This window comes from Aspergillus lentulus, assembly GCF_001445615.1.
Source record: "Aspergillus lentulus DNA, contig: Alt01, strain: IFM 54703, whole genome shotgun sequence".
In the NCBI taxonomy this organism is placed as follows: domain Eukaryota; kingdom Fungi; phylum Ascomycota; class Eurotiomycetes; order Eurotiales; family Aspergillaceae; genus Aspergillus; species Aspergillus lentulus.
This window is the reverse complement of record NW_028322123.1, coordinates 4,097,932-4,118,647: the sequence shown is the minus strand read 5'-3', so window position 1 is coordinate 4,118,647 and position 20,716 is coordinate 4,097,932. Positions and strand designations below refer to the sequence as shown.

General features: G+C 48.8%; 5 protein-coding genes across 5 annotated transcripts; 3 read left to right on the top strand and 2 right to left on the bottom strand.

Moving 5' to 3' along the window:
- Positions 1-497: 497 nt before the first annotated feature.
- fgaOx1 (FAD-linked oxidoreductase easE) lies at positions 498-3,819 on the bottom strand (the record flags this gene model as incomplete). The annotated part of the gene is made up of 5 exons (XM_033563804.2): positions 498-1,245; positions 1,316-1,592; positions 1,929-2,874; positions 2,946-3,466; positions 3,552-3,819. 5 exons carry the CDS (start codon positions 3,817-3,819, stop codon positions 498-500), a joined length of 2,760 nt encoding a protein of 919 aa, XP_033419695.2.
- Positions 3,820-4,501: 682 nt separating this feature from the next.
- On the top strand, positions 4,502-6,033 carry dmaW (tryptophan dimethylallyltransferase fgaPT2; the record flags this gene model as incomplete). The annotated part of the gene is made up of 3 exons (XM_033563805.2): positions 4,502-5,661; positions 5,722-5,843; positions 5,912-6,033. 3 exons carry the CDS (start codon positions 4,502-4,504, stop codon positions 6,031-6,033), a joined length of 1,404 nt encoding a protein of 467 aa, XP_033419696.2.
- A 1,385-nt stretch (positions 6,034-7,418) lies between these two features.
- On the top strand, positions 7,419-9,011 carry fgaCat (catalase easC; the record flags this gene model as incomplete). The annotated part of the gene is made up of 1 exon (XM_033563806.2): positions 7,419-9,011. The coding sequence occupies one exon, from the start codon at positions 7,419-7,421 to the stop codon at positions 9,009-9,011; it is 1,593 nt and encodes a 530-aa protein (XP_033419697.2).
- A 2,159-nt stretch (positions 9,012-11,170) lies between these two features.
- On the top strand, positions 11,171-12,464 carry ALT_1268 (uncharacterized protein; the record flags this gene model as incomplete). Its single annotated transcript, XM_033563807.2, has 6 exons — positions 11,171-11,352; positions 11,409-11,445; positions 11,517-11,544; positions 11,616-11,661; positions 11,718-11,949; positions 12,003-12,464. The coding sequence occupies 6 exons, from the start codon at positions 11,171-11,173 to the stop codon at positions 12,462-12,464; spliced, it is 987 nt and encodes a 328-aa protein (XP_033419698.2).
- Positions 12,465-13,882: 1,418 nt separating this feature from the next.
- Positions 13,883-20,470, bottom strand: ALT_1267 (type I polyketide synthase; the record flags this gene model as incomplete). Its single annotated transcript, XM_089599125.1, has 8 exons — positions 13,883-13,927; positions 13,982-14,495; positions 14,547-14,637; positions 14,728-14,861; positions 14,931-15,488; positions 15,534-15,607; positions 15,674-20,129; positions 20,181-20,470. 8 exons carry the CDS (start codon positions 20,468-20,470, stop codon positions 13,883-13,885), a joined length of 6,162 nt encoding a protein of 2,053 aa, XP_089456789.1.
- Positions 20,471-20,716: the final 246 nt, after the last annotated feature.

Sequence of the window (20,716 nt, the reverse complement as noted above, 5' to 3'; positions counted from 1 at the left end):
TCATATCCGTTTTAGCGCTGCAAAACGCATTGTTGATATCTGGCCTGCTGTCTGAGCCAATTAGACAGTCCACACTCATTCTTGTTATTGATTTACCCCTTGCAGACATATTCTTTACTATCACGCAGGAGCACCATACAGGTAGGTATGCGACAAGCCAACTGGAGTCCTTGATAAAGCCTGCTTGCTCCTTTGACGTTCCGCTTGCTTACTTTAGAATCTCCCATAACCACGTCTGGCATTCTATAAACGTAAATACGGACAGCAGTTCCTGTCATATGAACTTGGGAGCCTACAGGGATGAAGTAGAGTTTCGAGCGTAGTTACGGGGTTTATTCACCCGAATTATTCGAGCGCAGAAGAACCAACAGAGAGAAGCGGAAGTAAAGGCACGCATACTAGTAGGAGAACAGGAGAACTCGTCCGCAGATATATCAAATCCCTTGTCAGATAGCACCGTCCGATTTCTCATTGTAGCGCGCCGGAGTCACCATATTTCAGTTTGGAAGCAATCTCAACTGGTAGAATGCCACATCGCAGGCCGCGGCCGTCCACACAGCAACATCCTGCAGAGAGGCGGAGCGAAAAAGCTGGTCCCGTTCGTCTCTGTCGTATTTATAACTGCACCCAAAGCGTATTTTCTCATCTCTGCGCACGATGACTGTCTCCAGAGGAGCCCCCAGCCGAACATCCTTGGATCGGGTGATCAGCGAAGCCTCATGCCTCCCCAGAGCATAGTTCCATTCGCTGTGAAAGTACCAGTCTTCCTCGTTAAAAATCTTACCGTTGCCCTTGGGATGAAACAAGGAGTTGGCATATCTTAGCGACGCGAGGGCGAAGGGAACTACTCCGTCCGCAGTGTACGCGCGTAATATTTTGGTCGGCAATTTGCAGCTGTCGAGACTTACAATGATAGAACTTTGCGTGGGTGACGTGGTGAGGGCTGACTGTGCGATATTTCGCAGGAAGCCAGCTGCATTTTCGCGTGAGAAGTTGCCAATAGTCAGTCCAAATATAAGAATGCAACGAGGAAGGTGATGGATTTCAGGTGTGTTCTGCAACCAATGCAGACCATCGTCGAATGTGCCGTGGAGGGCAGCAAACCGCACGTGGTGGAAGCGGTCCATGGGGATGGCCTGAAGGTTCGAGGCCAACTCAGAGTAGCTGAGATCGAGAGCGTAGTATGTGATCGATTTCTTTCGCTCTTCAAACGCGTCAAGCAGAAGGATAACCTTGTCCAGACTCCTGTATAGGGGTTAGGGCCACCCACTTCTATTTAGTACTGATTCGCTGAACTGGAGGAAGAAGCCCTTACGCGCTGCCCATGTCTACGACGAGACTGTTCTGGGCTATAGAAGCTGCCATCTTCGAAGCCTCGGCCTTCAGAATACGTAATTCTTCGTGCCGGGGGTAAAAGTCGGCAGCATGGGAGTGGTGGTTCCAGTGCTGGATGCCCTCTGTGCTGTAGAAAAGAAGAGCCGGGAGGGTTTTCACGTTTTCTTTAAGACCTTTGGCGACTTGATCGGGAATTGAGCTCTCGAACTTTGATTGTCGAATATCAATAATAGGGGGAGTTGACATCGTCATGGTGGCTGATTCTTAGACTATCATAATGTGGAGCATACAATGGGGAAGCGCCGATGGGCAACTAAAGGCAAAGGGGATGGAGAGAGGACCTTCATTTGACTTCCTGAATTTTCCCCTTCCCTTTCCCTCTACTTGATTCGTTTTTGCTCACTACTGTCAAAACTATTATTACTTCCGTTTTTTCCCGTCGTTTTTTGCTCTTGCCACTGTTCGATGTCTGGCACACCATCCCTTACAGCCATGTGCAGCACACCTGACCAACTCAGAGAGCATCAGCGCTTAGAGATGCAGCCACTGTGCAATGCTAGACATTAAGTAAGTCAATCTTCGCTGTCTTTTACACATTTGATCATCGGCCCACCCCTCGCTTCCCACTCCCAGTTGCGAGACAAACAGATCCTCTGGGTCCCACTTCCGCTTGATTTCCAGCAGCCGCCTGTAATTTGCGCCCCAATATACCTGCGGAGCATCGCCTTCTAGATGATCCCCTAGATTCCTGTACGAAACTCTGAAACCGGGCTCGATATTGTACAGCTTCCGCATCTGGACGCTGTGGAGCTCTTCCAAGCTTCTGGCCTTCTCCTGCGCGGTAGGTGTGCTCACACTGCGCACGTAGTTGATCAAGTGGGCCGCTTGCCGCCATGCCTGGTGCATCGAGGTGTCCGTATGCTTCTTTTCGGTGTTCGCTGTAACATTTCCGCCGAGGTTGCTGGTGAACAGAAGGTCGCCCGGTCCCATGGGAAATTGTACTAACTGGTTCGCCAGATGGAGTGGCCCTTGCTCGGAGTTGAAGAGATCCTCCGATACCAGGACGGAACCAGTGAGGATTCCGTAATTAGCGGGGAGAATGTCGGATTCTTTTCGGAGCACATCGCTGACCTTTGAGAGACACCTGGAGGCCAGCCTGAAGGGAAGGGTGGTAGATTCAAGGACCTTCACAATAGACAGCATGTTTTCGGCCGCTCGTCGAGTGTCGGCTGTGTTCATCGAATAGAGAGTGAGACTTGCATTGACCTGATGCTCGGATAGCGGTTGAAGAATAAACTGGCCTGGTATACCCTGCTGGTTGAACGAGCGAAGAACAGAGAAAAGACCCGCGACTCCTCTTGTCCAGAGCAACGAGTTATTCCGATGACCTGATACTGCCACCTCCGATATACAGACAGGGTCATTGTGATGCACTCTCATTGTAGCACGCGTGACAACGCCAAAAGTACCTCCGCCTCCTCCTCGTAATGCCCAAAAGAGGTCCGAATTCTGGCTGCTATTGGCCACGACAACCTCTCCCTAGACAGCAATGGTGGCGTCAGTATAGAGCAGTCACCATATTCCAAAGTACCAGGAATGTCTTTACCAACCTTGGCCGTCACGATCTCGAATTCGAGGACATTATCAACTGCGAGACCATTAATGAAACTATGGAAACTGGACACTCCGCCTCCCTGGAGAAAACCGCCCGTCGCACCCACAGTAGGACACTCCCCTCCGACGACCACCCAACCATCGCGGGCACCTCTCGCATACATCTCGCCCAGAAGGACTCCAGCGCCCACGCTCACTGCTGGGCCCTGGTCTATATCCGAACTAACGGCCCGGAAGTTGTCATGATACTCGATCTGCTTCATGCGATGGGTGTGTATCTGGAACGAGTCGGGGGCACTCGACCGCCCCGCGGTGTCATGGCCAGTATTACGGACAACCAAGCGAACTCGATGGCGTTGCGCAAACCTCACTGCTGCCTGAACCTGGTCAACGGACTCGACCGCGGCTGAATACAATGGAATTCGGCCTTGATGACAACGCGCACCACGTGGAGAATGCGCATGGCACGTCTCGTCCTCAGTGCGACCAGTCTCCCATATCCAGCCTTGTAAGGCGCCTATTGTGTCACGTAGCCGACGGGGCGATCAGTCAACATGCTGTCATGGGCTCAATTAAAGAACGGAGTAGACGTGTGAGCTTACCGGGCTGGGAAGCTCTCCAACCACTATCCCTCGCAAGATCGGCTAGGTTCTGACAGGCGGGATAATTGTAGAATGGGTCATGGCAAACGTGAGCGACGGGTCGGACTTCGAGCAGATCCCCTCTTAGGGTAGTGTTGAGAGCTGTCCACTCCGATGCCGCCGGCCAACATGGTTCCCCTGGTCGACAGCGGCAGGTCAGGGTACCCGAAAATCCCAGCCAAATACAGCCGAGGAATGCGCCTAGTATGGAGCTAAAGATCAACGTCATGGTTACTGCGGACAGCACAGCCCAATGGTTAAATCTCTATCTTTGGTTCAATTCACGGCCTTTGAAAGGCTAGCAACTTACTTGAGACTAGAAAGCGAGATCGCAGTAACGAGAGAACAAGCACAAATTGTAACAAAGAAGACGAGATATGAGCCAAGCGAATCTAAAATGAGATGGAATAAATGAACTGTAAAGGAAAATTCAGAAACCTGTATGAGTTTCGAACTCCCAAAGGTCGGCTGAACCGCCGCCTACAGTTCTAGGATAGTTTACATCCCGACAATGATGGCATCAACGAACCCGTGACTACATTGCTTGGTAAGTAGAAGTAAGGATATGTATGCTGTGGAAGCCTCAACTGCTCGAGAACCGTCATATGGCCTAATAACCCTGGAATACGCGAGGCTGGCTTAATGTGGTCAGGTCGATCTACCTTTTCATTATCTGCCGTACATATAAGAAAGAGATCAGCCCCTCGAATAGGGACGCAGCTCAGCTGGCCACTGGAATGTGGCCTGTACCAGGTAGAACTCCTTACATGAAGGATGCTGTACCACCAATGCAGGAAAGAAACGTGTCGGAATATCCCCTCTGAACTGGCGGTATTACCATGGCCTGCTATATTATGTGGTTTCCATCCTCAACACCGCAAAACGAGCCAAAGCATACGCCCTCATTCAAGATGACTCTCATCAAGGCAGCTAACGCGTCCTGTACAGAGGCCTACCAAGTTCTTAGTCTCGCCCTGAGATTCGATAATGAGGATCAGAGGCTCTGGTGGCACAGCACTGCTCCGATGTTTGCAAAAATGCTAGAATCCGCCCAATACACCACATCTTGTCAGTATCGCTACCTCATCACGTACAAGGAGTACGTGATTCCCAATCTCGGATGCTACCCAACAAACAGTTCTCCGCGCTGGTTGAGCATTCTCACTCGATACGGTACCCCGTTTGAATTGAGTCTGAATTGCTCCGATTCCATAGTGAGATACACCTTCGAGCCAATCAATCAACACACCAGAACCGACAAGGACCCATTCAATACACACGCCATCTGGGATAGTCTACAGCAACTGCTCCCCCTTGATAAGGGCATCGACCTCGAGTGGTTCCGCCACTTCAAGCATGACCTCACCCTCAACAGCGACGAATCTGCTTTTTTGGCTCGTAATGACCACCTGGTGGGCGACTCTATCAGGACGCAGAACAAGCTCGCCCTGGACCTGAAGGACAGCCGGTTCGTACTCAAGACGTACATCTACCCGGAGCTAAAAGCCATTGCCACCGGCAAGACAATTCACGAGCTGGTCTTTGGCTCAGTCCGCCGCCTGGCAGCCGGGGTCCCCAGCATCTTGCCCCCACTATACATGCTGGAGGAATATATCCGTTCACGCGGTCCGAACAGCACTGCTAGCCCCCGCCTAATGTCCTGTGATCTGACCAATCCAGCCAAGTCGCGAATTAAGATCTACCTGCTGGAGCGGATGGTTTCAATAGAGGCCATGGAGGATCTGTGGACCTTGGGTGGCCGGCGCCGAGACGCTTCCACATTGGAGGGGTTCGCCCTGGTGCGTGAACTCTGGGATCTCATTCAACTGTCGCCGGGGTTGAAGTCTTATCCGGTGTCGTACCTCTCCATCGGGGCTATTCCGGACGAGCGACTTCCGCTCATGGCCAATTTCACCCTGCACCAAGACGATCCGATCCCCGAGCCGCAGCTATATTTCACGACCTTCGGGATGAATGACATGGCTGTGGCGGACGCCCTGACGACGTTCTTCGAACGCCGGGGTTGGAGTGAAATGGCTCGCACGTACAAAAGCAATTTGAAATCGTACTAGTAAGTCGGACATTCCTCTATGACTACCTTTCTAGAACCTTGGATTGATGCTCGCTTCAGTCCCCATGCGGATCATGAGAGCCTTAACTATCTCCACCCCTACATCTCCTTCTCCTATAGGAAAAGAACTCCTTATCTGAGTGTCTATCTTCAATCATTTGAGACAGGAGACTGGACAGTTGGTAAGCCGATTAATCCCCCCAAGCCTCGTTGGCAGCACACCACAGATGAGATTCTAATGATACCGTAGCAAACGTATCCGACTCAATGGTCAAGTGCCGGGATGCGGCCTGTCAACCCACAGCCCTGCCTCCAAAACTGCCAAAGGCAGGCTTGACTCTGGCCACCACTCATGAACAGCTTGGAAATTAGTTCCGCGACGTAACCCGATGACACTGGCGGGCGGGCCGAAACTTTAACACTTAGATTGCACGAATTCTTTTGCAATTTTTTCAACTCTAACTGCGTATCATTGTGATGTTAAGTTGTAGACCCAAGCTGGGAAGCCTAACTTTGGATCCTCCCTACTAAACCTCTATGACGCTGGTAAGGGGCTGGAGCTGTCAAGCTTTCGTTACTTTTTATGCTGTGAAGTGCTCAAGATAAGAGATTTGTCATATTCAACGAATATAATTGTTTAAGGGTACCATGAAGCTGCCTATCGTATTGTTCCACCGCACCCTACCTACCTGCGGATACTTTAAGTTAGCTTCAAACAGAGGGGTAAAAACAGCTTCATAGCCATAGCAGCAGACTTTAGTGCTAGGTGATGGTCTATTACGGTGTATTAGGATAGTCTCTATAGCAAGGATCCCACACCGAGCCTGTTGCATCAATGGATTTCACCACTCTAATGCTGATTGTGAACGCATGTGGAGATCAAAGAATGGAGTGACAACTCTAGCTAGTTCAAGTAGTATTGCTATTAACACTGGATATTCTACAGTGGGACTGCTAAACAGTCTTGTCGTAGCATGCCCCATTAAAGCCGTGAAACAAGCGAAGAGAATAAATATGTGCGAGACCTATTGCTCCTCATGATTAAGGATCTACCTATGAAGAAACAAATATCTGATGTATAATTACTTTGCTCTAATACATTACGAGATGATCCGAACAATTATGCCAGTGAATCATTCTTCCTCAGAGCAAGGGGTCGGGCAACTCCGTATGATTCCCACATACAGATACACGCAGCTGTTGTCCACGCCTCCGAAGTCCTCATTTACCATTCAATCTATATATTGAACAGATACGGCGACTCAGGGACACAGCTGAGACTTACGCTGAACGATAGCAATCGTGCCAGCTCTGGGACAGCTAAGAAATGCTGGTTGCGAGACGTAAGGGCTGGTATACGCCTCGGAGGTAAGCATTGACGCCAGGGCTGTTAGAACAAAAGACGGTGAGGACCCGTTCAGCCAGCCATTACTCAACAACAGACATTGCAGGCAAGAATGCCGCACTCCTTGATAGATACTGTTCGTGAAGCCGTGCAAGTTTGGGATTGTGATACTCTGCAAGAAGGGTTTGCCGCAAGGAGAAGTTGAATACTCTCAAAACGCCAGATACCCGGCAAGAGCTGCGATGCAAGGGTCCGAGGCCAGTCTCACGTAGGTGTTAGCATTAGAACCCCAGTGGTGAGAAGGAAACAATTGCTACAAATACCCAAAGTTGGATAAATGACACGCACATATAATTCTCTTAACGTTCATCAACAGATTGCCTCTACAAACTGAACGTTGCTTCTTGTCAATATGACTTCCAAGTGTCCGAATACGGGATCGATCGATAGGAAATACACAACGGCCAATGGGTGTCCATTTATGAAGCCTGAAGGGCCCCCAGCCGACGGACGCACTCTCGCCCTCAATGACCACCATTTGGTGGAGTCGTTGGCTCATTTCAATCGGGAGAAGATCCCCGAGCGAGTGGTGCACGCCAAAGGTGCCGGGGCTTACGGGGAATTCGAGGTACGTATCTCCTACGGAGGCGTCGATGGTGTGGCGAGAACACATGCTGATTTGAACCAGGTGACTGCTGACATCTCTGATATATGTAACATTGACATGCTGCTCGGCGTGGGAAAGAAGACGCCGTGTGTGACTCGCTTCTCAACCACCGGGCTGGAGCGAGGTTCTGCTGAGGGCATGAGAGACTTGAAAGGAATGGCCACCAAGTTCTACACCAAGGAAGGGAACTGGGACTGGGTGTGCCTCAACTTTCCCTTCTTCTTCATCCGGGATCCGCTCAAGTTCCCAAGTCTAATGCATGCTCAACGACGTGACCCGCGGACCAACCTCCTGAGCCCCAATATGTACTGGGACTGGGTGACATCGAACCACGAGTCTCTGCACATGGTTCTGTTGCAGTTCAGTGATTTCGGCACCATGTTCAACTGGCGATCCTTGAGTGGGTATATGGGCCATGCCTACAAGTGGGTCATGCCGGATGGCTCCTTCAAATACGTGCACATCTTCCTGTCGTCGGACCGCGGACCCAACTTCAGTCAGGGTGAACAAGCCAAAAGCAACGCTGATCTCGACCCTGACCACGCTACACGGGACCTGTACGAGGCCATCGAACGGGGAGACTACCCGAGCTGGACGGCCAACGTCCAGGTCGTGGATCCTGCCGAAGCTGCCGATCTCGGCTTCAACATTCTCGACGTGACCAAGCACTGGAACCTGGGCACCTATCCCAAGGATCTCCCAACAATCCCCGCGCGCCCGTTTGGTAAGCTGACTCTGAAGCGCAACCCGGACAACTATTTCGCTGAAGTCGAGCAACTCGCCTTCTCCCCCTCCAACATGGTACCCGGCGTCCTGCCTTCGGAGGATCCCATCCTGCAGGCACGCATGTTCGCCTACCCAGACGCCCAGCGCTACCGGCTCGGCCCCAACCACCAGAAAATCCCCGTCAACCAGTGTCCGATGACCTTCAACCCGACCCTCCGCGATGGCAAAGGCACTTTCGACAGTAATTACGGGTCTCTGCCCGGTTATGTGTCCGAATCGCAGGGTGTGAAATTTGCACAGCCCCAGGAGCATGACCCTAAGTTCAACGCATGGCTGTCGCAGCTCTCATCCAAGTCTTGGATGCAGACCAATGAGAACGATTACAAGTTTCCGCGGGACTTTTACAACGCTCTTCCCGAGTTTCGGAGCCAGGAGTTTCAGGATAAGATGGTGGAGAATATCATTGCGTCGGTGGCTCAAACTCGCAGGGAGATTCGAGAGAAGGTCTACCACACCTTCCATCTAGTTGATCCCGATCTGTCTGCACGTGTGAGGCAAGGGGTAGAGGAAGGTGAACGGTCCTTGGATCGATACTCCGCTGCCAGATTATAAGACAGGGTATTCTTAGGGGCCAATGAATATGCGTATCGTGTTTCCTTCATTGGACGTACACAAGATCCACGTCATTCGTCCGATCGTTCCATCTAATTAGAAGGTATGATGTGGAATGTAAGGAGCCAAGGTCTGCGAAGAACCAAGAATCGGTCGAAGACACCTGCAACAATGGCGAGCACTGTAACTTTGGCAAAGTGGTCTAGATGGCCATCTGAATCCTAGGTATGTAAAGGTGCCTCACCACTCATCGTAACTATCCATGCGGCTGCCCCTAGCTTATCTTTGAGCATGCTGCCAATAATGGTAATAGATCCATTCCATCGCTGGAACATATCCCCTTTCCTCTTAGTTAACACAGCCAGAGTGTACCATAAGAAGTATAGGCTATAGGCTCAAGGGGACGTATGCTCTAAGCTACAGCAGTCCACTTCTTCTTTAATGAGTGTTTGAGGATGTATTTTCTATATTGGTAACTAGTGTACAGGTATAGCATATTATATCATCTTTGGGAAATAGATAGGGTTAATCTTCTAGTCTCTCCAAACCGAAGCACAGAAATGGCAGCCATGATGTCAATCAACCTAGGGACGGTTGAGGTTCGTAGACATGTCCCAACAGCAGATTCGCCTCCACCGTGGGTGCTTGAAGGCGGTATCTGACCTCTCCTTGTTGAGGCACGGCCGTACATGGCGACTAGTCCAATGCCTCGGTTTGCTAAAAATAAAATGGCCAACTCGCATGGTATGCAGGTGCCGTTTCTACACAGTTGCGATTACTCTTTGTTTTTGAGCTCCGAACAATGACTCGGAGCAACTGATTTGCGCACTCACACACCAGGTTCAATTAAGACTAAGACGACTCAAATGTACCAGTGAAATAGCTGTTAGGATCAAGGGGAAGCATCTCGTGAAGCAAGTAAATAGTTAGTAGTCCTCACTCAGTTGGGGACCACACCAGTGTCGAATTTCCGACTTCGACCTGTCGCAACACGGAACTTTTTTGGCTTGAAAATCTCAAGGCATATAGAAACGGTAAATCTCAAACATACCTTAGAATTTCAGCCTTGTTTATTGTTCGGTTATGACGTGGTGAGAGATCAAAGTCGACAACATTCTGAAAATTGGACGGGATGGGAATCCTATGGTTGCTTAACTCACATATTTGAGATCATGCTGATCAGTTTTTCGGGCAGAGCATTAAAGGAGGCCATAGCGGCGTTTCCTAGCTAAGCATGTTTCTGGTTGTGCAGCGGAGAAGAGTAAGGACAAACAGTCCGTCCCTTGTGTCTATTGTTGTGGACAGTAGCGTATCTGTAAATCTGCAGGAGTCAATTTTCCTGCTGGGGAAGTGCGCACAGTCGGACTGCTCCATTTCGCGCGATCTTGGCATAGACTGTAAGCTAGTCCCGCACAGGCTTGGTGGAAACTCCCACCCAGGGCTAGACTGGCTGTGGGGTGGATATGGATTGATCCAACCCATGTGGATTATGGGTAAACCATTAGGTATCTCACCCACCCCTTATATCCACGCGGGTTGAACTGCGGATAATATAGATATCCATACTCTCTAGTCAGGTGCCTCTGGTATTCAGATTACCCCCTATTTTTCTAGTATTCTAGCCACACCACTAGGATATCTATATATTTAATAAGTAATATAATAATAAATTAGTATAAATATTATATATTACCTATTATATAAGCTAAAATAGGTTTATAGAGGGGAGTAGTAGTGCCCCCTAAGCTTAGGCTGAAAGGTAGTGCAGAGATATATATATCTTACCTCAACTATCCTAACTACCATCCTCTAAAATCTAAAAACTACTATAACTCTAGTTTTTCTTAGTAAATCTGATCTTTTATTTTATATATAGATAGATATAACTATTCTCTATCTTTCTATATAAAAGTATATTCTTACCTAGGCCTAGATCTAGTTAGATAAGCTTATCAGTTTAAGAGACCCTATATCACGTGCACCTATATTGAACCTAATGGTTCAACCCAAGTGTGGATTGGTGGGGTGGGTAAGCCAGTCTACCCAGGGCACAGGCACGAAGCACCAGGCACCAATCCCCCACTAGCCGCGATTATAAAAGACGCGCTATCCTTTTCTTCTGCTTCACAATGATATGCTATCCATGCACAACGATTAAAATGGGTGGCTGGGCGATTTTTTGCGCTATCTGCGGAGGTCCATTCTCCAGCCAGGTCGACATGGACTGCGAAGGGACCGACGAAAGGGCCTATCGTTTCGAGATCCTCAAAGACTGCAACCTGGAGTGGCTCGATGAATTACGTGCCCTGGGAATGAATCCTGGCGCTACCGGAAGTGACAAGTTTGTAGTGACTCGCTATGACCGTCTTGATAAAACTAAGAGCCCTGACTTTCTAGGTCGTTTCTGACGGGGTCTGGTCGGTACTTTGACTATGTAAGTTAATCGATCCTGTTGACATTGTTCACGCCCGCATTATGACTTGCTGAAGCTGGAGGTCTTGCTAGGGTGGAATTGAAGTCGTTGCTGGGAATCGTACGTTGCTCTGAATGCATAGCCCTCCTAGGCACTAGAATTAGCCGTCAATGATAACATCGCATTACTAGATATGAACATCCCGTACCCGAAGAGTGAGATTGTGCCCATGATCGCGTATGTTTTGCGTCGCCCCTTATCTCCTGTTCCAGTTTACCCGCTAACCCTCACAGATATCACGACTTTGCGGAAATCGGCGAACCACATGTGTTTCCCTTTCACTCTGTTTGCTACGAGGTTCTGAGGAGGTGCATCTCCCTGAGGAAGCCAGGTGAAATTCGGGGACATGCGCTGTATCACGTTTTCGAACAGGCCAACGGTGGCCGGTACGTCCGGCTGCAACTTGACTATGGCGACCCGGACCCTCCCGCAGAGCAGGTGTGGGAGGTTATCCGAGGGCAGGAGGTAAGTAATAAGCTGAGAGCAAACAATGCGGATTAAAAATTTAACATGCCCAGATTCTAGTAGTAAATCCAGTCAACATACCGGAGCTCGAATCGGAGATCAGCGAAATCAAGTGCTTGTTAGACACGAAAACCTACCTGGATAATGAGACGAGGCTCCATGAAGAAGATATTTTCGGTCGTCTTCCGACCGAACTGCGACACGAAATCTTCAAGCACCTTCGCCCAGAATCAATTTTGGCTCTTAAGGCGGCCTCGCGGGTCATGCACACTACCTTGATTCCGCGCTCCACGTGGGAGGCCAAGTTAGTCGATACATATCCATGGCTGTGGGAAGTGCTCGAACTCTCGGTTTTCCAATCGCAGGAGATCGAGGGGAAAGCTTCTATGCTGCTTCTCGCTTGCAGGGAGCACGGTGAGTCCACGGGCAAAAGCTATGGCTATACCCTAGGCCTTGCCAACAGGAGAAGGATTTGGGGAGTATGCGAACAGATTCGGAGTCGATATTTGGAATAGCGGGCCGCTGTTACTAGGCAGGTACTGTGCCGACTGTTATTGCATCCATGTTGGCAAACATTGATGTAACTTTTCAACCGCTAATCACACGATACGCTGGTCTTGATATGCCTGATTCCGTATTCAGAGACTTGTTACAGTTTTGATTGGTAAAGATGAAGCCCGTATGAAACATAGGCTGTATAGTCCGGTACTTCTCTTGATAAATAATCTAACGGTAAAAGTAAGTCCAGACAGTCAACGTAGGGACAACAATAGCTAACCGAAATATCGCCGATCGAAGTTCCTTCGGAGTTTGAGGATATTCAGATTCAAACTGGGGCAGTTCTTTCTTTTCATCGCAGTGCGCCAAGCCTAACACTGTAGTATTTTTATCTTGGGTGCCCTGGCATTTTCTGCCCAGGGCTACATTCAAGGGGTGAGTGAATATCGGTGCTCCTCTCGTGAAGAGCGGGAAGATGTTATCAGAAGATGGGAAGCTTTAATTCATTCTATTCATGATGGAAATACGCTTTGAGAGCCATTTATTTCCATCCGACAAGCCTAGAAGAAAACTCAAACATTATAATAGGTACTTCATTAGTGTTAGTTGCTCAAAGGCATTCCTATATTACAATCAGGCAATATTGAGTCTTTTTGAAAATAGTGTACTACTCAGTTCATCGAGCACTATTTGTCTACTGATTATTTATCTTTCCTCAGGGATATGTAAGGCTCTTATTACTTTGGGTGACTGTTTATACCAGTAGAGTTTTAGAGTTTAAAGGATACCAAATGCTACCATCCTCACATATATATTTTGAATGTTTGGTGGTCATAGAGCGTGGAATGCACTAAACAGTCTAGACAAAGCGGCTATCCGCAGGGCTACTCTCACCCACTCCTGGATCAGGGGAACATGATTATGTGCCTTGTAGACTCAAGTATCAATTCCATATTCATCTTACAGCTACAATCTGTTTGTCGGTTGGGTGGGTGGAGGTTGTGGGGCTCCATAGCTCCTGGACAAGTGCCTGGCAGGCTTTCTTAAGGGTTCCAGTCACCAAATCTGCGTCGGCAATGGGCTGGATATATCTGCTAGTAGTGAGCCACCCCTTCAGTGGCCTGCCAAACACTATATCTATTAATTTGAAATTTTGAGAGTCGGTCCGAAGACGGGAAGGAGGTTTGAAGTTAGTGTGATAGAAGAAGTACTCATGAATGGAGGCCAACATCTACTAGTTTAGATATTTATCGAATTGACGTTATGGTTTGAACATCCTGTGAAGATGGGGAGGGTTTATTGATTCATGACAGGTATGATTATAACTTGGAACCTGACCATAGCACTCCTTTTTGCGATTAGATGGCTTAATTAATGATTTCTATGGCAGCTACAACCTCCGGTCTTTCTTCTCTTATAACATCAATCCAACACCTTATGCACCAATAATGCGGTCTAGAATAGTTGGCAATTGATTTACCTGCCCCAGAATGTTAGTATCTGCCTGTGTGAGGGATAGGTACGGGGGACTTACCTTTGGTTCACGCATCATTGTGAAATGATTGCCCTCTATGAAATCCACGCTGATGTTTTCCGAGCCAATCAACTTCTCCCATCCGTAGGTTCCGAGGCTCTGTCTACTATCAAGTAAGAACTTGACGCTCTTCGCCTCGGCCTCAGTCCTCGGAAACTGCTTCTCATCCGACTCCGAGACGAGTCCGTCGCGAGCCCAGATGATATGTGTTCTTGGTGCTTCTTCCGGATCCATGGGATATGGTATGAAATCGGTAAGGTTCTTGATTGATGCCTCGAAATGGGGGATCAACCAGTTAGGTGCAGATCCTTGAGCCCCCAGCAATCCCAGTGAGTCGACGAAATGTAGCAGCTCCGATGGTAGTGGCTGCAGATTGATTGGACATGGCGAGTCGATCAAGAAGAGAGCCTCAATCTCTTCTCCCATTTCGATCAGTTGGAATGCCACTGCATACGCCAAAATACCGCCAGCAGACCATCCTCCGAGAACATATGGACCTTCGGGTTGTCTTCGCCTGATTTCGGAAAGGTATAGTGAAGCAACACCATCGACTCCGGTCGTATACTCGGAAGGAGTTTTCATGAAAGGGCAATTGAGACCGACAACACATAGATCTGGTGAAATTCTGGGAAGAGCAGCATATGAGGTTGCCGAACCTGATCCGTCGGGTAGAAGGAATAGAGTCTTTGAAGCAGTCTTAAGACTGCCCTGCAGTACGATTGAGGTTGCAGGTCGAGTCGACTGACTGATGTCTTGCACTTCGAAGTCGTAGTCAGGCTTAGCGTTGCTGTCGAGCACCGAGCTTCCAGTCAAAGAGCTCGTTGATGATTTCGCATCGTCGCTGACGCTGTATGGTGTAGTGGCTCTGGTCTGATCGCCACTACCCATGATAGATGCAATAGCCAATCTTGCCTGGTCGACAGTAGGATAGTCCACGAAGAACGAGGACGGAATGTCCAAGTCTAAATCCTCGCGAGCTCTCCCAGTGATGGTAAGTGACATCAAAGAGTCAACACCAGCTTCAGCAAAGTGCTGCACCTTAAGCAGCTCCCCCAGGTCTACACCTAGTTCTTCACAGACGATTGCTAACAACCCATTTATAGCTTCGCTGAAAGATGGACTCGCGGGTACGGATTCAAGAAGAATCTCTTTGATCATCTCAGTGTTATCTGCATCCGCCGTAGCCGGGCCTTCTTCTTCTGTGGTAGCTGTCGTAGTTTCATCGGAAGAAGTGTCCGCAAGCTTCATGATCACTGCTTTCACCGGGCCGATTGTAGGGAAGTCCGTGAACAACGAAGACGGGATAGCTTCCAAGTCAAGTTCCTCGCGAATACGTCCGGTGATTGAGAGCGACATGAGTGAGTCCAGGCCAATATCAGCAAAGGCAGTGTCATCTTGAAGTTCCGACGGCTCCACACCCAATTCCTCGGCTATTAGAGCCAGGAAATCATTAATGATTGCTTTATTCTGCTTTTGAGGCACAGCAACTGGAGCCTGTGGCTTTTGACTGGCTTTAGTCACAGTCGCGTTGGGATTCGATTGAGGCACAGACTTTTCGAGGGATTTCGAGTCCTTGACAGGCTTGTCTTTGACGGCAGCCATTCGAGAAGAGGTAGATGCGACTCCCTTGAGAGGAGGTAAGAGTTGATTGATGACAGCTCGGGGGATCGCCTTGAACTTCACACCTCCTACGAGCGCAACCATCTCTTCTCCGTCAAAAATATAGACATCGCCCGACATGGTCGCTTTCTCGACCTCGTGCATCTTGACATAATTGCTGTATGACTTGCTGCTCGATAGAGGTTCAGCAATTTGTAGATGATCCCATCCGTGAGATACGTAAACTTGCTTCTTGGTGTCTGTGGCGCCGGATCCGTTCAGAATAAATCCTGAAAGATGGGAGATATTGTCGATGAACCGAGGGTCTATCTCAAATTCACCATAGTCATTGGACGGCTGAAATTCCAATTTCGAGGTGGCTTCGAGGTTCTTCTGATCCATGACTACCTCCTTCATCCCATGGTATTGTTTGTCGTACTCAACGAAGCCCGAGAAACCTTCGTAAGCTTCCTTGCGATCGAGTTTCCGGTATTGGCGACCTTTGACACCATCATTCATCACGTTGATCCGCGATCGGACCAGATATGCCAATCTCGACCATTCTGCACGCCAGATTTTGGTGTCTCCGTACTCAACATTACAGGTAGCATGCAACACTCCCAAGCTGCCGTCAGCAGACACGCTGTTATAACTGATCTTCACTAGTTTCAGTGGTTGGTCGGCCGTGGCAGTTATTCTGAAGACTTGCTTCTCTTTTTGATCACGACCTTTGGCGATTAAGGGTTTCATGATTTGCAGAGCACGCACATCCATGCCGACGTTTTCTGTCTTCTTGATCTTATGGTAAATGTAGCCCGCCAAAGTCAACGCCGACTCAGCGTAAACACCTGCAGGGCAAAGAGGTGATCCATTCACCAAATGACCGGTCACTGCGTGGTTTAGATCAGGATCAGACAGATCTGATTCGGCAACAACAGTAATCTTTGTTTGTCCAAAGCCTTCCTTGATTACCTTCTGTACAGATGGTGTTGACAAATGGCGCCCCCGACGCTTTGGAGCGGCTGACTCGACAAGTTTTTGGCCTTTCGTCAGACACCAATTGTTGTTGTAGTCGAGCCAATAGTTTTTCTCCTCGAAGCAGTAGCTCGGAAGAGCTAGCACGGTGTGAGATGCTTCGTACTCACGGTGGACTTCTTCCCATTCGATTGTAAGTCCCTTCGAATAGAGGTTGCTAAGTGTGCCGGACAATGTCTTCCATACATCTTCTTGCTGGCGGAGCGACGGCAAAGTCAATGCCTTGCTTCCGAGAGATGATTTGATGAAAGTAGAGCAGACAGGTGCGGGACCGATTTCAAGCCAGACTACATTGTTATCAACAACTCCTTTGGACTCGGCAGCTTTGAGGGCACCCATGAAGTTCACAGCTTCTCGAGCTTGGCGGCACAGATAATCCGGTCCAAAGACATTGCCGTCAGTTACAATGTCCCCAAGTAGAGGAGAGATAACGGGGATATTTGGAGTTCCGAAATTGACTGAGCTTGCTGCTTTTTCATATTGCTCAACGATGACTTGGATCTGTGCTGAATGGAAGGCATAAGCTGTCGATAGCAAGGAGCACTTGATGTTAATGGCTTTGAGTGTTTTCGAGTAAGTCTCCATTTGCTCTGCCGAACCGCTGATGACAGTCTCATTGGGGCCATTGATGCAAGCCACTTCAATGTCCTTATCACCGAGAATCTCTTTAACAGAGCTCACAGATGCCGCAATGGCTAACATCTTATGACTGCCCGGGGTGCAGAGCTCTTCAAGGAGTTGAGCTCTTCGTCCAACGAGGTAAATTGTGTCACTAGCGGACAAGACACCAGCTACATTCAGTGCAGCATACTCTCCGAGGCTGTGACCAAGAACGCTGTTTGGAGTGATGCCCCAAGACTGCCAGAGCCGCGCAAGTGCGATCTGAACGCATGATTGTCCAAGTTGGAGTGCAACTGGCGAGAGTGATCCGACTTCCTCGGAGCCGTCTATGAGAGGTAAGAAAGTCGGGAAGCCCTGCTTCTGACCAATTCTGTTGAATTCTATCACATCATTTCGGAAGGTTTGTGAGTCCTCAAAAAGTTGTTTTCCGAGGGCTGTGTAATGCGAGCCTTGCCCCGTGAATACAAAAGCGATTTTACCAGAGCTGATCGGATCAGATGTGATCGCCTTAGACTGGGTCGATCTCAACGACTTTAATGTTTCCGAGATGCTTCTCACTGCGTAAGAGACACGGTGTGGATAGTGAATTCGTCTGGCAGTGGTTGTATATGACAGCGCTGGCAAAGATGTGTCCGGGTTTGTTTCAAGATAAGTTGCAAGTCGGTTGATATTCTGGTTCAGAGAATATGCCGATTTGGCACTTAGCGAAACCACAAAACTTGTTCTGGGATCTTTGCTCCCCGTTGGGACAAGAGCTGGACGATCCTCCAGGAGGAGACCAGTATTCCCACCTGAAGCGCCGAAGTTGTTCAAGTAGGCACGCCTTTTTCCTCCATCAGGACGGACCCAGGGGGTTTCTTTGAAAGCAATTCGAACACCTCGCTCGTTCAAGTCATGAGGGAACGTTTTGTTCATGGTAGTCTTGATGCCAACATGGGGAGGGATAGCATTCTTTTGCATCATAATGACAGTTTTGATCAGAGATGCCACGCCGGCAGAAGCTTCACCATGACCAATGTTTGACTTGAGCGCACCGAGATGGATCAGTTGATCTGGTTGGCGGCGACCTTGGTCTCGTGGAGCAAAAACATTTGTGATAGACTTCATTTCAGTTCCATCACCGGCCTGCGTTCCTGTGCCGTGCATCTCCACGTAACTAACATCAACAGGGTCCACACCTGTATGTTTCAGAATCTTTCGGTAGAGAGATTCCTGGGCTGGTCCATGAGGCCGGGTGATTGAGACTGCCTCAGAGGAATGATTTGTTGCTGTGCCTAGAACAACAGCCAAAATTGGATCGTTATCAGCCTCGGCATCTTCTAGCCTCTTTAATACAACTGTACCAACTCCGTCGCCACGACAGAAGCCGTCAGCGCCATCATCAAAAGTTTTGCAAGATCCGGTTTTGGACAAAAAGTGCGCGCGACTTAAACCTGCGAAGAGATCTGGCGATGTCATGACATTGAGTCCTCCGGCCAGAGCAGTATCGCATTCCTTTGCCAATAATGACGTACAAGCCAATTGAATGGCAGCAAAGCTGGACGAACAGGCTGTGTCAACGTTGTAACTTGGTCCCTTGAATTTGAAATGATAGTTGATTCGACCAGTGGCGAAAGCGCGAATCGTTCCGGGGATATAGTACATGTCAATCTTCTCTGCAGCGTTGAGTGTCCGCCAATCGTCACTTGTTTGTCCATAAAAGGTGCCAATCCGATCCAACATGGAAGATGGTGTCCTGTTAGGTACAAAACCTGACATCTCCAGAGCTTCATATGCTGTTACTAGTGCAAGTCTTCCCATAGGATCTGTTTGATAGGCTTCTCGTTGGGACATATTGAAGAAACGTGGGTCGAATAGACCTGGCTTTTCGATAAAGCATCCATACGGAGTATGAGTAGAATTGAGTTTTTTCCCAGTGGGATCGTAGTGTGCATCGATGTCGAAACGGTCCGGAGGAACCCGTCGATGTAGGTCCAATCCTTGTTGTAATGTACTCCAGAAGCTTTCAAGATCGTCAGAGTTGGGGAAGCGACCTGCCATTCCAACGATCGCAATCTTCTGAGCTCCGTTCAAAGGCTCATAGTCGGGTTTTTCCGTGTGAAGTTGTCCTTCTGTTGTCACATTTAAAGAGGTATCTGCTCTCAGAGTTGATGCAAGACTGTTGATCGCCTGAGACGGTCCAACGGAGAAGATTTGGCAATCCTTTCGTGGCGATGTTATCGTCGTTTCTGTGACTGTGTTCATGACATTCTCAAATAAGAGCGGTCGGATCAATATGTCTCTCACAACATCTACCATAAGAGTATCAACATCCAAATCTGGAGAGTAGCGAGTGCCGACGCCTGAGATGACGGGGATGAACAACTTCCTCTTCTCGTCCATGTCCGAGAATGGTCGCAACACTTCCGCAACATCGTCATCACTGTATAAATGTGGTGCATGGAAAGGTGCAAATATGTCAAGCGAGACTGTCCTGAACTTCTGAAGGTATTCTGAATGCTGAAGTAGAGAGGCGACAGTTTCCGGGGGCCCACTAATCGAAACCACATCTTCACTGTTCGCACTTATGTAGGCCTGATTAGCCTTTGGAATACCTTTTGATTCGTTGAATTGTGCCAGAGCCTCTATCGAGGCCTCTTTCTGGGCCCCTATTATGAGTGTTGTCCAGCTCCGGGCGGCAGCAGCATCGCCATGCTTCGACAATCGTTGAGCAGCTCCATTGACCTTGACGCCAATCCGGAAAGCTACTCTGACGGTTGTCAAAGCATTAGTGATCAACTGTAATGTGTCTTGACTGGTAGCGACTGACGAGGCTGACAACAACCCAGTACAGAATCCAGCGAAGACACTGTCGGAGGGGGTAAAGTATTGAGATGTTTTGTTGCCGAAAAAGCTAAATACTCAGTTAGAAATATGTTCGTAGAGACTTCATCAATGCAAATACCTGATAACAGTTGCCAATTGGCACACGCAAGTCAGAGTAGTCTCGAGGATTTGATTGCGGGATCCTGAGTGACGGTAGTGTCTGACAAGGTCCAGCACATCTGTGAATTCTGGAATCTGCAAGCGCACGTCACGAGGCTGTCGGCGTACCTCATCTCTCAGAACCTTGTTGAGCTCTTCTAAGAAATGCAGGAAGAGAACTTCCTTCCTTCGCTCACACAGCCTTTGTAGTGGCTCTGCGAAGTCCCCGGTCTCATCCCCAAATACATACAGCTTCAATGGTCCAGCCATAATGTTGTGATGGGAAGTTTACTAGATGATCAGGAAAAGAAAAAGTCGGATCGATGTTAATTGTCTGGATCAATTCTGAAGGGAAACTTGACAGTCCAGGATTGAAGCTCTGATGCATCAGTCCGATATAAATACGTATCAATGTAGTTCACAGCACACTTGTCATTGCTGCTGTCGACCATAAGGGTCTATGACCACGTGTGCCTCTCACATCCTGCACACTGAAACGAAACGCCCTCACGGTAG